At 42.6% G+C, this 18,083-nt stretch overlaps 1 protein-coding gene across 1 annotated transcript in view; it reads right to left on the bottom strand.

Moving 5' to 3' along the window:
- ELAPOR2 (endosome-lysosome associated apoptosis and autophagy regulator family member 2) overlaps positions 1 to 18,083 on the bottom strand; it is a 131,905-nt gene that overhangs the window by 59,199 nt on the left and 54,623 nt on the right. Inside the window, exon 2 of the mRNA XM_059712198.1 lies at positions 7,518 to 7,638. Within this exon, the coding sequence (XP_059568181.1) occupies positions 7,518 to 7,638 (121 nt within the window). The remainder of the gene's footprint in view (positions 1 to 7,517; positions 7,639 to 18,083) is intronic.

The following is an 18,083-nucleotide window of genomic DNA, read 5'->3' on the forward strand; positions in this document are numbered from 1 at the left end:
GTGCACTCAGGGGGGAGAGAGGGTCCCTCAGCCCGGCCTGTGCCCTCTTGCAGTCTGGGACCCCTCGGGAGATAACGACCTGCTGGCTTAGGCCTGCTCCCGGGTGGCAGAGGGCAGGCCCAATCCCTAGGTGCAGCCCCTGCTCGGGCTCAGAGCAGGGCCAATTGGGGAGTTGGGGCACCTTCCCCTGTCATGCACAGAGCAGGGCAGATTGGGAGGTTGTGATGCCACCCTCAGTCACGCTCAGGGTAGGGCCGATTGGGGGGTTGGGGCACCGCCCCCTGTCACACTCAAGGCAGGGTCGATGGGGAGGTTGCGGCGCCACACCCTGTCACGCACAGAGCAGGGCCCATCAGGGGGGTTGGGGCTCCATACCCTGTCATGCACAGAGCAGGGCCAATCAGGGGGTTGGGGCGCTGCCCACTGTCACGCACAGAACAGGGCGGATCAGGGGGGTTGGGGCTCCATACCCTGTCATGCACAGAGCAGGGTCAATCAGGGGGTTGGGGAGCTCCCCCCGTCACACTCAGAGCAGGGCCGATGGGGAGGTTATGGCTCTACCCCATCACACACAGAGCAGGGCCCATGGCGGGGGAGTTGGGGCGCTGCCCTCTATTACCCACAGAGCAGGGCTGATCAGGTGGTTGGGGCGCCTCCACTCTCACACTCAGGGCAGGGCCGATGGGGAGGTTATGGCTCTGCCCCGTCACACACAGAGCAGGGCCTGTGGGAGCCCGGGGGGTTGGGGCGCCGCCCCCTGTCACACACAGAGCCGCAGGGTGATCAGGGGTTTGGGCGCTGCCCCCTGTCACACTGGTCCCGGTGCCGGGAGGCATATTACCCTTTTACTATATAGGATAGAGGCCTGGTGCACGTGTGGGGGCCGGCTGGTTTGCCCTGAAGGGTGTTCTGGATCAGGGTGGGGGTCCCCACTGGGGTGCCTGGCCAGTCTGGGTGAGGGGCTGAGGGCTGTTTTCAGGCCGACTGAAGCTCCCAACTGCTCCTTTTTTTCTTTTTTTTTTTTAATTCTGGGCCAGCTTTAGCTCTGGCTCCAGCTCTGAGGCCTCTGCTGCTGAAAGAAGGTATCTGGTTTGTTTCGGTTCTATAATCGAAACTCTGTATCAACTCCATCTCTGAGATCCCGGGCTAGCTGAAAGCAGGTTTCTGGAGTTTTGTTTAGCTTCTAAATTTGTTACAATGTTTCTTAAACTGCAGGCTCAGAGGCCGGCAAAACAGGTGGGGGAACGTTGGTTTCCTCTGTCACTGAAGCAAGCAAGCCTCATGTTAGTTTTAAGCTTCCTGGCTGCCGGCCGCCATCTTGGCTGGCAGTTAATTTGCATATCTCACTGATTAGCCAATGGGAAGGGTAGCGGTCGTACGCCAATTACCATGTTTCTCTTTTATTTGATAGGATAGAATAAACTTGCTTAATTAGACCTTGCTTAACGTAGCTAAACTTTTCCCAGCCCAGTGAAGCACCCCAACTTCTCTTTCAGGTAATTGTCAGCAACACAGCAATAAATATCAACATGGAGCAGATTATTATTGTAGGTCATGCAGGGAGAACAAAGGGTAAAATATTTAACTGCAGCAGTGTTTGACTATATTCTGCACAGTGAGATGACCTGAAGTCATTTTCAAGGTCCACCATTTCTTACTTCTTTTCAGTTGGGTCAAGTTTCTAAGCTTTCTAAATCTCTGTTTTCTAGCTAATGAAAAGAAAATAGGATTCTACCAAGTCTCCTAGCTACCTACTCCAGGACTTCTGTGAGGATCAAATGAGATGAGGCATGGGAAAATGACATTTGGTTAAAGTGTGAAATGTTTTCACCTGGCTATGAAGCAAGTCATGTTCCTGGGCTGAAGAAACTGCAAGGAGGCTAATCACTAGGGAGAGGAAGCTGGGCATTGCTACGTGATGTCATTACCTGGATGGTCAGACACTTAGCATATTAGCCTTTATATATATAGATGAAGTTAAATTATTACTAGAGGCCCGGTGCATGGATTTGTGCACCAGTGGGGTCCCTTGGCCTAGCCTGTAGGAATCAGGCCAAAACCAGCAATCCAACATCCCCTGGGGGGTCCCAGAGTGCGAGAAAGCACTCTGCAAAGTTGCTGTCACTCGGCAGCTCCTTTGTTGAGCGTCTGCCCCCTGGTGGTCAGTGTGCATCATAGCTACCAGCCAGTTGGCCGGTCAGCTGGTGGGCCGGTCTCTTAGGCTTTTATATACATACTAGAGACCCGGTGCACAAAAATTTGTGCACTTGGGGGGGTCCCTCAGCCCGGCCTGTGCCCTCTTGCAGTCTGGGACCTCTCGGGGGATTACCACCTGCTGGCTTAGGCCCTCTCCCCAGGGGATTGGGCCTAAGATGGGAATCAGACATCCCTCTGGCAGCCCAGCAGCCGTCGGGGGATGTCCACTTGCCAGAGGGGAGCAGGCCTAAGCTTCAGTCGGACATCCTTAGAGCTGCTGAGAAGGCAGGAGAGGCTCCCACCACCACCGCTGTACTGGCAGCCATCAGCCTGGCTTGTGGCTGAGCAGAACTCTCCATGTGGAAGCACACTGACCACCAGGGGGCAGCTCCTGCATTGAGCATCTGGCCCCTGGTGGTCAGTGTGTGTCATAGTGACCAGTCATGCCCAGTCCTTCTGCTGTTAGGGTCAATTTGCATATTACCCTTTTATTATATAGGATAGATATAGTTATGATTCCAGGCCTCGTTTGGGCCGCTCAGACACCTGTGAATGGCTGTCTCCAGGTCAAATCCTTGGTGTGACACATAAGGCCTATGAGATTTTCCAGGATCTCTATTCCCTCTCACAGCCTCTCGGAGAGTGAGCCATGCAGGTCTCAGAGAGCACCCAGGAAAACCCAGTGCCGCCCCTAATCTGCACCTCTTCCCAGGTTTCCTATGCTTCAAATACCACTGGGCTTCATGGTTAAAGAACTTCTCCCTTCAGGGCTCACCTCAGAGATGCTCAGAAAATTAACATGGATGACCCATTAAGTATGACATTTAACCCGGGCCTCAACTCTAAATCACGACACAATTTTTCACATGAACCTGCCAGGGCGTAGCCAGTTTTCCGTGGCTATTCAGCCTGAACTTGAAACTTACACCAGCTTTACTGTGAGGCCCTCTTGACTCCTTCTGAGAAGAGGTCATCCCTCCCTCCTAAGATCACCTCAGGTATTTATAACTATCATGTACTTTGCCCCTATACTATAAATAATGTATTTACCCATCTGCTCCCTCATTTGAATGAAAGATTCTGGAAGACAGGAATCTTTTTTTTCCCCTACTTATTTTTGGATTCCTGTCGTCAAGAGTATAGGAATACTCAAGAAATGTTTGTTCAGCGAATAAATTAAAGCTCAATAAGTAGCTGTAGACTAAATAATTTTCCCAAGATGTACAAGTCAGCTGCAGATCTGGGTTTTAAACCCAGGTGTATACCACACCTGACCACCAACCGTGGGAGGTCTTCAACTGGACACCATGCAATGATGCTGCAACTGAACCTTGTAGAACAGAGAAAATGTATAAAAAGAGTTAAGTCATAGTATAAGTAACCACAAGTGAAAGTTTACTAAATTAGCTAGATGTGTATTTTCCAAAAACATCCTGCAAAAATTAGCTAAAGGGCACCAACTACAAGTCAGATAAAAGAGCCCTATAAAAAAATACACATGGGAAACTCTGGATAAAACACAATGCTGTTAACACACAGCAACTGTGTATTAGGTTTCTGAGAGATTTTAATTTGAAAATGTGCATTGCATCCCTCCATGAAGGAGATATTCACTATTTTACAACTTACTAGTATTTCAGAACAGAAATCCCTGGCACACGTTTTTTTGTGTGGTATGAATATTCCATTGAACAGAGGTAGATCATGACATTCAGTTGCCATTCAGTGCCAATGAGCTCAAGTTGCCCAACTGCACCTGCTACGATACCAATAACAACTCCTAACACAAATGAGACAAACTATGTGTTGACTCCTGCGGAAAAGCCTACATTTGAAAGACCTATGATCCCAAGAATTGGATTCTTAAATATCCCATCCAGAAAGCTAAAGCCAATTCTCTTTCCACGAGAATTCTTCCTCTTTCAATTCCAAACTGAAACCAAAAGCTGTTGGCTCAAACTGTCATCATTTACTCTTACTCCTTAAGACCCATTGGATGTGGGTTAAAACAATAGATCTGAGACAGACAATGAAAAAAAGTTAATTTTTTATTCAAAGCTTTATTTTTCTAATCTGAGCACAGCATTTTTTGACCCAAGAAAAGCAAATATTAGAAATGTATATAAATACTGAAATAGAAGAATAAACAATGTCCACAAACCATGACGGGTTCAATGCTAACATAGAAATACAGATATCTTAAATACACACCCCCAATTAGAAAATAATGTGTTAAGGTGAAGTCATGGACTGAGAAATATTGGAAGGAGTAGCAATAGAAGTTATACACTCCCAAAAGGAAGAGATGTCTTATGTTTATTTCCCCCTCAGTGTTCTAAACTTGTCTGAAAATACATAAGGAAATAGGAAAAGGAATTCTCTCCCCACTCCTAGTAGCCAGGCTTTTATTTCTAAGGTTTGGTTTGAAACAAAACGTCCTTTTATACAGTGTGTGGGGAGACAGAAAGAGGTGAGGAAGAGAGAGAGAATTCCAGAATGACTATTGTTTTTGATGATCTAAGAATGTCAAGGGAAGATTTCAGAAACTCTTATGCAAGAGGGAAGTGACCCAAGAGTGGAGAAGGGGTGGAATGGGGACAGGGGTTATATCCCCTTGTTCTGGAAAAAGACAAGGCGTGTTGTGGTTCAGGAATGGCACACTACTTGCAAGCTGTGCCTGAGAGATGCCAAGACTTCAAATGGTGGGTGATGCCCACAGAAACAAGACAGAGGACCAGGGCTTGGAAAAGCGGCAAAGTTCCCTGTAGCTAAGCCAGTAGCAACACAGAGAAAGAGAGATGCAGAGTCATCCTAGTGGCTTGCCCAGAGCAGCGCTGTCTCTGAGACAGAAGAGCTCTGCCCAGCAAAGGGGACAGGAGGACAATGGGGACCAGTGTCCGTTAATAACCAGAGGTCTCTCCTCCCCATATCTTGATCCCTAAGCTCCAAGGTCACATACACCCCAGGGTTGTAGCACAACAAAAACTGATACCTGACTTCTCATTAACTTCACTCAGAGAAGCCGTCTGCCAAACTCTATGTGAACTTTTAAAAAATAAAGATACAATATAAGTTATCCACCAAATTTCTGGGGGGAAAATTAGATTGCTAAAGTCCTATGCTGCCTTTCCTGAGGAAAGGCCTTCTCTATTGCTTCTACCCAATTATATTTTGAAGAATCTATAACAATTTCAACTGAGGCCTAATTCTGAGTTTGACTTCATTGAGAGACATTAGAATCTTGGGAAATAATAGCCCACACAGCCACTGCCCTAAATATTTTTCATTTAAAGTTGCCACATTCCACTTTTTTGTTTTTTCTTATATGGCCCAACTGCTGAGCCATATCATCATGGCATCACTGCCGAGTCTAGCATAGGCGGGCATCAACCACCATCCGAAGTCTTACTAGTAGCATCTCTCAGGTATGGCTTGCACGTAGCATGCCATTCCTGAACCACAACACTTTTACCCTCGTTTATTCTTGAAACACAAGAGTTTCTAATGTCTTCCCTTGAAGATGTCCACCGACAAAGCTTTATATCCCCCTCCGTGGGACCCTAGAAGCTCCTCCACACTGTCATCTTCATGTGGTGATGAACTCAGTGGGTAAGAGACAGGCCCTGGAATCAGACATGTCTTAAGAGATCTGTCACAGTCCAGCTGAATGACCTGTGATACCTCGCTTCACCACTTTAACTCTGAGTTTTCTCATCAGTTAAATGGAAACATTGATAGTAGCTACCTGAGAGGATGGTTGTGGGGATACAATAGGATAATGTTAAAAAGCTCTAGGCACAATGTTTAGCTCATTATCATTACATGAGAATGGTAGCTATTATTAGCAATAGAAATCTAAGCCACTGAAGAAATGTTCAGTTATTATCATAACTTCCTTCCAGCAGTACTTTAATGACTAGTAATGTGGTAAGTGCCGCATTTAATGTTATGAATTAGATGGCTTCTAAGTTGCTTAGATCTATTAACTTTCTTGTGAGTTTTAAAATAACTTGTCTTTCCTACTCAAAGAAAAAGTCACTTATCAGAGGCCACACCTTCCAGAGTGATATAAGTGTATATGCAGAAATACCTGCAAATTAGATTTCAGACAAAATGCCAAGATAAAAAATGTCCCATCTGTCACATAAGTACTGTCATTGTTAGGGTTTAATTTTTAAAGTAAGCTGTACCATTTTTAAAGTAATAACTAATAGTGACTTGATTATTAGAGTTTTTAGAAAAATTATTGCTGGACTGTCAGATTCATAATTAACTGTGAGAGATTATAGTAAATAATGAGCAAAGAATGTCCTTGGCAACATTCAAATAGAAATGATGACTATTCAGACATCAATTCTGTAACAGATTTTTTAACACTTGGGCAATAAATTTAATCAGTGGTGTGCTGGTAAATGTTTAATAACCAGCTCCCAAGGGAATGGAGGTCCCTGATTTGTAGTGTTTGCAAATTTCCATGGTGTAAAATCCTCCACCATGACCCATTTCATGTCAGCACCAGCACATCACCTAGATATGGAGTAGTATTCATAATAGCTAGGTAGTTCACCTCAAAGGGGCTGTTTACATGGGAACCAAGGAATTAGCTCAACAAGTAAAAAGTAAACATAGATTAATGTTATCCAAGTTTTCTAGGAAGGTGACTGAAGCAATTTTACAATGAGCTAACACCATAGGTATTATTCGCAATCCTTCCTCACAGAGCTGATCCTCTCTCTACAAGTGATTGCATACATCTCAGTCTTGTATCATCTTCTTCTATACTGACCCCACTATACTCTTAAAAGTCTTGCTGGACTGAACTCTTTACCTGGATAGGGGTTCCTCTCTGTATTCATTTAATATCATTCATCAAGAAATAATGGTTTTCTTCCCTGATTTTTCCCATAAGACTATTGCATCTTCCCATCTCCCTGATTTCAGTAAACCCACCACCCAGGAAACAGTCAATAATATCATAACAACTTTGTATGGTGACGGTTATCAGATATATTGTGGTGATCACATCATAAGGTATAAAAATGTAGAATCACTATGTTGTACACCTGAAACTAATATAGTGTGGTACTTCAACTGTACTTTAATAAACATTTTTAAAGGATAGTATACCAGATTAAAAAAAATTAATATCCTTTACTATTGCGTGTTTTAAAAAAAAAAGGACTATTTTGCTCTGCTAGACATTAATGCTACATGTTCTTTTTTTCCAAACGTCTCATAGTCATTACAATTAACCGATATGGGCTGATATGAAGGAGGAATGGTTTAATCAGGAAAACAAAAGGTCAAAAAGGGAAACATACTGCATTCTTTGCCTCTCACTGGGTCAGGCAGGCCAGAGCAGTCCACTGCAGAATTCGGAATGGCAACTCTCCACCTGGAGCCACTGCTATCACATTCTGTGTATTCAAAGTGGTAATCTTTCTGCAAACAATTACAAAAACAAGCCTTTGTTAGAGCCACTTCCGAAGGGACAACTGTGCTTTCTCCATCACCCCCAAACCTACAAGCCTGATTCCAAACTTTACTCTCTGGTTGACCCTCCTTCTTCCCCCACTCAAGCCATACCAAGTAGTTGTTGTGTGTGTGTGTGTGTGTGTGTGTGTGTGTGTGTGTGTGTGTGTGTTTAATAAAAAATGCATCATGCCAGGCACTAAGGATGTGATGAGAGACAGGATAGTCAATGCTCTCAAGTTGTGTCCACTGACCTTTTAGTCTCACCCACCCCAAAGAAGCTACAGCACATTTCCCTATTTCTTTAGCAGGTTTTGAGAGCTCTAAATAATTGAGATAGGTATATTAGAGCAAAATGACACTAGGAAATTGAATGCTGTGACTGCTCCAAGTTTTTCAAAGAAAGAAATAAGAGAACCACTCCCACTGACCTAATTCTCACTCTGTTTAAAATTTAACAGAGGTGTAATAGTTAATTATCCCAATGCTAGTGAAAGACTACCAGTTTTTCAAGCAGCTCTCCCAGGCTCCATACATACACACCACAGCAGGCTGCCATCAATCACAGACTATAAAATAAACATTTATAATTGCCATATTAAGACCAATCCACTTGTCTCTGGACTTTGGTTGCTTTGAAATTTTCACAGTGCCCTCCATTGGTCAGAGAACATTACACACGTGAGATGCCTGCTTAGGAACAGGAACAAAATGCCATTGGAGCATTTGAAGAATAAGAGAAGTTCTGAGTCCTCCCCAAAATATTTTCAGTTCAATATCCTATTAATTCAATTCAATAGCTAGGATGTTGTTATTCTGCTTCATCCACCCTATTTGCCTCCTTTACTGTATTAATGACAGGAGAGAAAAGAAATGTCGTCACACCACCACTCGGGAAATCAGGTGCGGGAGGCAGGGAGTTACCTACCTTGGTTGTGTGTGTCTGTCCACATAGCAAGAACACCAGTTAAGAAATGGGTTCTGAGATTCACAGCCCATTCCTCCACATACAACTTATATGACATTGGGCAAGTTACTGACTTCTCAAAGCACTCATTTTTCTCATTAGTGAAGTTAGAATAATAATATTTACTATCTTGTATGGTTATTGTACAAATTAACTGAGATAATGCATGTAAAATGTCAGGCATGTTAGGCTGCACTGAGTTAGCATTTGATTAATGGTAGAATTATTATCATTATCAACAACAATAAGGAGAGAGAGGATGATATAGAGAAAAGAGCAAGTGGTGATATGGTAAGGACAGACCACCTGGGTTTCTGTTTCCCCTGCTTCAATTTCTGCATATACATAAGATAAAATGAGGAGTTCACTGAATTTGATTACATACAATTATTGAACATAAAAGTCATAAACTGAAGTAATGGTAAACAACAACAAACTGGTGAAGGAATAACACAAAACAAAGGTTCATTAGCTTAAGAATACTGGGTTCCTAAAAGTCAGTAAGGAAAAGGACAAATACTATTTGGGAATATAGTCAAAGAACACAAGCAATTTATTAAAGAACAATACAAATGGTCAAGGAATATACAAAAAAAAATGTTAAACCTTGTCAAAGAAATACAGATAATAATGTTCATCAAGTTGGTACAACATTTAAAATACTTTTTTCAAAACCCTCTAATGTAACTATAATAAAATGAGCATTTGTATGCTTCCAATGAGAGAGCAAAGTGGCACAGGCTTGCTGGAGAGAAGTTTGTCTATATGAATCCAGAACTTTAAAGTGTTCAAACTTTTGAACCCAAAATCTCACTTCTAGCATCTAATTTAAGGGGAGGAAATGTTTGATGCGGTCAGTAATTTATGTGCAAAACTGCTCATCATAACTTTGGTATAGCTAGGGAGAGCATGCTTAATTGTTAAGCATTAAAGAATCTTGCATTTACATTATTTATCTGCTATTTTTCATATGTATTTACATCATTAAATACCTATAACAATTATGTGATTTAGGAAGAAGAGTTTGTATTACTCCCATCATGCACATGAAACTCAGATTGGGTAAATAAGTTACCCAGAGATACCCAGCTAGTAAGGAGCATAGCCAAGAGCAGAAGTCAAGCCTTCTGTTTATTTACAAGCATTTCCAGTTTACATAATGCCATTATGCTTAAAATAGAAGGTTACTGTTTTAAAATAGAAGGAATGGTGACAGTTCCTAATGTAAAAGCCTGATGGCTACAGAAGTCTAACAGTAATCATAAAGATGTCTTATATTCAAAGAGATACAAGAGTACAGAGATGAGGGTGCCGAGGCCGGTTTGGCTCAGTGGATAGAGTGTCGGCCTGCGGAGTGGGGGGTCCCGGGTTCGATTCCGGTCAAGGGCATGTACCTGGGTTGCGGGCGCATCCCCGATGGGGGGTGTGCAGGAGGCAGCTGATCGATGTTTCTCTCTCATCGGTGTTTCTGACTCTCTGTCTCTCTCCCTTCCTCTCTGTAAAAAAATCAATAAAATATATTTTTTTAAAAAAAGAGTACAGAGATGAGGGAAATGATTCGATTTCTCTCTATTTCTGTATTTGTTTTCTGTGGCTGCTGCAACTAATTACCACACATTTAGCCACTTATGATAATAAATATGTATCTTTTCACAGTTCTGGAGGCAAGAAGTCCAGTAAACACTGAGCACTTAAACAGATCCCTGGAAACAGAATTTTCTGGGTGATAAGGAATAATTAAAAGAAGGTAAAAAAAAATTTCTCATACAAATATAAAATTACTGCATTTCACAGATTTTATTTAAATCATTCATTAGCACATTGATCAGTAAGAAGGTACCACCAGTTCAAAGAAGAATTCAAACACACACAAACAGGCAATCCAGAAAGTGAAATGAATTGACTTAGAGATGCAGAACTGGTAAATAAATACCCACAGCATAATAATCAATTGCATTCCAAAGGGTAAAATGTCTTTTCATTTCTATGGACAAGAGTAATTTGTATTCCTCTTGGTTTCTTACACCTTACAATGTTGTAAAATAGCTCAAAGAAAAGGAAAGAATCAGGCCCCTATAGAAACTGAACCAGGTGCACTAAACATGACACCCGGGAATCTTTTCTGCCTATTTCAACGTGTTTCAAATTTTCCCTGACAAGGGTGGAGATTCCTGACAAATTTTCCTGCATTTCAGTGTTCCTGACAGTTTATCACCAAACATATTGATATCAGTCAGAGTGTACTCTATAAACAACAGAATGTCCACTCACTATCCACATTATAAATTGAGGAAGTGGTTGGCCCTACCCCACTCAAAAGATGTCAGTTACTCGTATTTATACATGTCTGCAAATCACAGAATGCTGGGGCATGAAGGCCCTGCACTAAATAACAAAATGATGGAATTCCCTGAAAACTTTACATTGTAAATATGCGGGAACCAGGAAACAACCCCAAGAGAACAATTACTCCTCATCACCAAACACTTAGGGAAGAATACCCTCAATAGAAATCATGGTAAAACACACACAACCACACATTCACAAATAAAGATATAGGCATGAACTCTCAAATAACAAAAACTCAAATTGTGTTATCTTACACCTAAAACACAAATTACCAGGGTACACCCAAATAAACATTGGATGTCCACAGTACCCCCAGACAAAAACTCTGTCCTTGACCAATGTTTAGTCAGGCTCTCTTCCCAATGAATCTTTGATTTGGGGGCTTTCATATTCATCTTTGCATCACGCAGTTTTAGCAAGAATCCTGTCATGTCAGTTTAGCAGAATTCCTCCTCTAGTTCTGATGTTTCCCCTTAGTAATTTTCCATCCATGACCTTCACCCTGCTCCTTGCCTATAAATTCCCGCTTATCCATACTATATAGGAAATAAGTCCAGTTCTGTACTGAAACCTCTTTTCTCCTATAGATTCCTGAATAAACTCTGTTTTTACCACTTTACTGACCAGCTCTGGTTTTTCTGAAGCCCCTAAACACAAAGGTAATTTACAATATGAAAGCTTCATGGTACTCATGGAAAAAGTGGGTATATCTCCCAATTAAGACAGTTGTTATAGTTTAACTTCATATAGGCTATGCAATGTTTCAAATAAGTCACATAAAAATAATATGCATATATAGATATCTTGACAGTATATTGACAATATACATATATTATTTTATATATTGATAGCAATATACAACATATAATTATTTATGCATATAGCAATAAATTGTTTGGTATAGTAACATTACCATATATCATTATTTACTACTAGAGGACCGATGCACGGAATTCATGCAAGAGTAGGCCTTCCTTCCCCTGGCTGCCGGCATCAGCTTCCCACTGGCACCCAGGACCCGGGTTTCCCTCACAGAAGGTCATCTGGAAGGACATCCGGTCTAATTACATATTATGCTTTTATTATTATAGGTGTGGCACTTAATTATTAAATAAGTACTATGGCCTAAGTATTAGGGGGAAAATTTAAAATATATATAAAACCCGGTCCTCGCACTCAATAAGCTTATGATTTTATTGCAGTAGATAGGACATTAGCACACATACACACACACACACACAACATCCTATGTAATAAAAGCCTAATATGTAAATTGACTGAACAGTGGAACAATCTGTTGGCAGGGGGAAGGGCTGGTGAGCGTGTGGCACCAGGCCAGTCAAGGTTGGTGCCAGTGGGCAGAGGGAGGGGATGGCAGTCAGGGGGCGGCGGTGACTGGCAGTGGTGGAGGGACAATCGGAGAGTGGGGCCAGCTGCTCGCCATCCTGCATGTTCCCTGGTCGATCAGCCTGCGGGGCACCTCCTGCAGAGGGAGGCCAGACTGTGGCTTAGGCCCGCTTTCCAGAAGGAGTGGGCCTAAGCCATCAGTCGGACATCCCCAGGGACTCCTGGTCTGTGAGAGGGTGCAGGCCAGGATGAGGGACACCCCCTGCCCCCCGAGTGCACAAATTTTCATGCACCAGGTCTCTAGTAGCCTATATAATAAAGTAATATGCAAATGGGAGTTACATAATGACCGACTGCATAATGATCAGATCACGGATCAGCAGGAGGGTGGGGCAGCTAGCTACAAGGGGGTGGCAGAGAGCTACAGAGGGGCGGCAGCAAGCTACTGACACACGGATTCGTTGTATGCAAGGCTACTAGTAATTTTACAAGAAAGCATAAAGATTAAGGGCTCCAAAGTAGAACAGTGTCATCACAAATCAGTGTGCAAGTAAAAACTTTATCTGGGGAAAATTACCAATAAAAATCCCTTAAACTCTCCCATAAAGTACAACATTGTGCCACTTCTCAATGAACTCATCACAGCCAATTTTCCTAAGCCCTCTGTCAGATACCAATTACTTAGCACCCAAATGGCTTGCATTTTAGAGGCCATGATTATGATTTATTATGATTTCAGAGTCAGAAGCATTTCTGTGAGCTGGAACCTCCTGAAGAGGCTTTGAGGAGAAAGTCCCAGGGGGCAGGCAGTCTGTAACTGTTCTAGCGCTTACCAGTTCCCTCATAAATAGCAGGTTTGACAGGGTTTGATAAACAGTGAGATCAAGCCTGGAGATAACATGCCTAAAGAGATGCAGTGAAATGTATTAGCCTAAGGATGGGTAGAGAGGTGGGTGATTAAATGAGCTAATGAAAGAAAAAACAAACGAACGAACGAACAAAGCTACTGGTCTTCTCTCCTCCGAGATTCGTTCATGGCATTGGCCTGCCAATGAGAAAATGAGCTCCCTGGTGCTCCCTGCCTAACCTCTATAGTCAATTAAGAGTTGACCCAAGTTAATTATAAAGACCCAGTAGATGACCACAAATTCTAGTACAGCATCAAAAGCAGTGGAAGTTGTAGAAGACCTCTGACCTCAAGAAAGAAAAAACTGCTGATGCCTAAGAGAACGCACACAGAAAGAAGGGACAAAAAAGAAGCCAATGTAATTCCTTTTCTTAATATAAGGCTCCTTCCCTGAATATTTATGTGAAACGTTGAGAATAGCATAGCCTTGTATATGATGACACTGCAATTCCTCTGAGAGAAAGGTCCTCCAAAGTTAACTGCTCAGCAAAGTGCTTGGCACCCTTATTTGAGAAAGCGAGACAGCAATCAGGAAAAAGGTAGAGAGCCTGAGACTGTGGCGCACAGCACAGATATTTCAGCTCTAATTCCAATGCGTGGGCGTACTCACCCTACTATGTGGGAAGGTCAAAAGCGTGAGAATCCTTAATGCGGACACGTATTCAAGTTATAATAAAAAACTTCCCTAGCCTACATTATCCAGTACATGAGCACAGCAGCACTGTGCAGATATGTTTATATTCAGAGTTGTCTTTTATAAAAGGAACCTGAAGTTACCAAGGGAACCCAAGGCTAAGTAAAGTAATATGTATCTGATCTATTTATGACACATCCTTTTCTCTGCATTGCAGACAGTTGTTTTTTAGAAATTATTTTGAAAAAGTTCATGTTTTAAGCCTGACTTCGGGTCTGTCTTTGTAAACAACCTCTTAGAGGTACTCAATTCAATTTGTCGTTCAATATACGTATTTACGGAGCGCCTCCCACGTGCCACCGGGTAACACTGGGGATACTGCAGAGAACAAAACAGCCCTGCTCTCATCGGGCTGGCCTTTTCCTGGGAATGAAAGTGCAGCGGGTTTCTTGGAAAGACCCAGCTGAGACCATTTGCTTCCTATGGCTCTCAATTCAGGTTTGTAAAGGGGGGGGCAATGGATTGGGAACAACAGACCTAGAACCCAGTCTCACCTCTGCCAGGGCTAAATCTAAGACCCTGAGCAACTCAACCAACTCTCTACATCTCAGGTTCCTCTTGAAAAGAAAAATCTGTGGTTGTAGTACTAGAGTCTGTATCTCACATATTCACTGTTCTTGATTAAGGGAAAACCAACCACCTCCTGCAATGGCATGCACTGGCAGGGAAAGTTTCAAAAATGAGTGTTCCAAAACAAGTCTCCCCATGATATAATAATCTGTACTATAATAATACCCTTCCCATGAAGAAATGAAAGAAACTTTGATTTTTCTCAAGAGACCTGCTGTTCGACAATCTATAATAATATCAATATTAGAAATATTAATTTGAACACTCTCATTGAAGAGACTGAGGAAAATGTATTCTCTTGTATAAAAACATCTTTAAACACAGGCAATCATTGTTTTATTATCTAATTACCTTTAAACTTGCTGAGTTAAATATATGTATGTTTATCTCCACTTCCTACAATCTTGCAAAAGAGTGGAATTTCTAAAGGGAACAGAGAGGAAAGGAATAAAAGTACTGTAAGATGACAAGAGTACAGAGAGTAGAAGTGAAAACGATAATAGATGCAGGTGTCCACACTTTCTTTTTTTTTTTTTTTTTTTTTTGGAAGATGGAAAGCATAAGGGGAGCTTTGTTGACCGACCAAACAAGAAAATCCGAATGCTAAGGGCTACATAGGCAGACGATAACAAGAAAGCTGATTTGAGCTGCAGAAACTCTCAGAAATTAAAGACACCAAATATCTCCGAAAGCAAACAAAACCTACCAATAGAAAGATTAGTTAAAAATGTGTTTGAGAATGTAGACTCCTCCAATTCCCTTCCACATGATGACAGGAGACAAGAATTATTTCCTCTGGTAAAATAAAAATAGGGAGGTTTCCGATTCAGAGACATCAGGCGCAGCATATGGAACAGAAGGACTCTTACTGGAAACAGGACGTGTGAACAGCTACACACTGAATGATGAAATCCACCTCAGGGACACTTCCCTATCCAGACTGAAACCGAAGCCCAGCACTGCTGCCCTTTCCACTCGAACCACCAGCCCCAAAGCCAGCAGAGCCACCTTCCTGCGCTCCCAAAGCAGCCCTCGGAGGATGTGACGACTCAGATTAGGACCATTACTCACATCATTTCAGCCGAGTTTTATATCCGTTTACCCTAGAATTGAGATTAGCTGGAAGGTAACCTTTATCCACAATGCAATTATGTTATTATTAATAATAACACTAACAACATTTGCAGAACCCTATAAGCTTTCCAAAATAATTTTGTTTTTTAATTTTAGATGTTTTAATTGATTTTTAGAGAAAGAAGAAGGGAGAGGGAGAGAAACATTGATGGGCTGCCCTACATGCCCCACACCGGGATCAAGCCCACAACCCAGGCATGTGCTTTGACTGAGAATGGAACCAGCAACCCTTAGGTGCACAGGACGATGCCCAACCCAACTGAGCCACACCAGCCAGGGCTCCAAAACACTTTCCATAACATTATCCTATTTGAATTGATCCACAGCATAGTCCTACATGGACAAGTTTCTTACCTCCATCCTCATGGCCACTGTCATATTTTAATCGCCATCTTCTGCTGCCTGGATGACAACCACCCATGCCTAACTAGCATGCCTCTTCTGCTCTTGCCCACATCCGTGACACTCTGCGGCCAGCTGTAATTATGCCATCCCTGCTCGAAACTCTGAGACAACGTCCAACGGACCGAGGATAAAGTCCATAATCTTAGCATAGCATGAGAGGCCTTTCTGGATTCACTCTCCATCTGCTTCTCCAAGTTTGATTTCTCAACTTCCTCGTGTATGACTATTGAAACAATATTGCTATACTCTCCCTGGCCCCCAGGCCATGACTTTTTCTCTGCCTGGAAGCTATCTCTGCTCATCACTTGCAACAGCATAAGGAAATCTGTATAATAATAAAGCACTGTCCAGCCGGCTCTCCTTCAGGCCGCCCCTGACATTGGCAGGACAAGGGCAAGAGTGTAAATGGATGTGCCCCCTCCTGCTCTATGCTCAGCTCACATCTTAAACAGCCTCCTCACATGCAAGTGGTGGCCCCAGCTGCACACCCAAGGTCTGTCAGGGCCCCTCCCACAATAACAATCTACGATCAGGAGGATTGGTCTAGGAAGAGCCCATGAAGGGCCCAGAAGCAAACCTGGACCTTCTAAGAATATCATTCCAAAGTCATGTTACGGAGAGCGTGATATGAAAGGGTGTGGGACAGGGGGACATGACACCCAGGTGGGCACCTCCTTGGCCTGCAGACTGAAGGCAGGAGGAGGAACACAGCTGGAGAAGGTCCAAAGTGGGGCCCTTTACAGCGGAGATCAAGGTAGCAGCCCCGCTTGCCTGGCCTGAAGATGGTAGTGATCTGCATTATACAACAACATCCAAACAAAAGTACAAGAAAGATCATTAGCACTTCATAAAAGAACTTCCTATGAGGGGGTAGAAGGTAACAGAAGAGAAGGTCCAGAGCTTACGTACCATACAAGCAGGCAGACACAAAAAGGATTCTGCTATAGAGTGGATAAAGAAAACTGGGAATAACCCAGTGGGAGAAAGGAGAACAAGGAGCTGGCAACACACTTTGCTGACTTCACAGTCTGGCTCAGGAAAGGGCAAGCTCTGCTTTTGGATCCGCTAAGCCTCTGGCAGAGTTCAGACAGAAAAGATTTACAAAAATACAATTCCAATCCAAAAGCTAATAATCGTCAATGCTGCCACTTCAAATTGAGCTTTACTAGTGTCTACAGAAATAGTATAGGTGGTAGATGGCTCTGAAAATCTTGACATCCAAATCATGTTTTTGCTTGCAAATTTCATGAGCTAAATAAAAATGAGCTCGTTATTTAAGTTCTTTGGCACTCATCGGACCCTATAAGAATCTCTCAAATTAACAGAAATTTTTATAATATAATCCTAATAACGCCTATTGTCATAACTACACTCCCAGAAAACAACTTAAAATACCTATTAAAAAAATAAATAAATAAATAAAAAATACCTATTAAAATATTTTCTTTTTAATCAGAAAAAGTAGATCCCTGCTGCTCTGTCTGGCTCACATCCTCTTCCCATTTCTTCAGGTAACAGCATGCCCCTTGACCTCATTATTCTTGGGGGAATGATTCTAAGATTTCACGCAGTTCTGACTGCACAGCCAATCTCTGGATGCCAGGCCCTAATATGGACATGTCACCCAGCCCATTTTAATAAGCTACTCACCGGTGCCAGCCAAGATGGAGAAAACCCACTACAGCCTCTGTTTCCCATGCTGCACAAAATAAATAACAGCAGGAGGACTGGGGAAGAAAGTCAAAACTTGAATAACTCACAATGGTAGTAAGTTTACTGGTTCCTTTTCTCCTTTATCTCCTAGCTCTGAGCTGAAGGTGACCCAAATCAGGGAGCTGTTCAGTAGGTGTGGACTGCAAAACTCCAAAAGAATCCCATCTTTCTGGCCAGAAGACCAAGAAAAGGCACCTCTGTTAGCTGGATAATGGTGGTGGTGGGGAGAGGGGACCATGGGCTTTTATTTTTTTTTCTCTTCCAAGGCCAGCACCACAATGGCACAGGCACTTCACACCCCAAGAGAAAACCTGTCTCTCTGAGTAAAG

This window comes from Myotis daubentonii, chromosome 10 (assembly GCF_963259705.1).
Source record: "Myotis daubentonii chromosome 10, mMyoDau2.1, whole genome shotgun sequence".
NCBI classification, from domain to species: Eukaryota; Metazoa; Chordata; class Mammalia; order Chiroptera; family Vespertilionidae; genus Myotis; species Myotis daubentonii.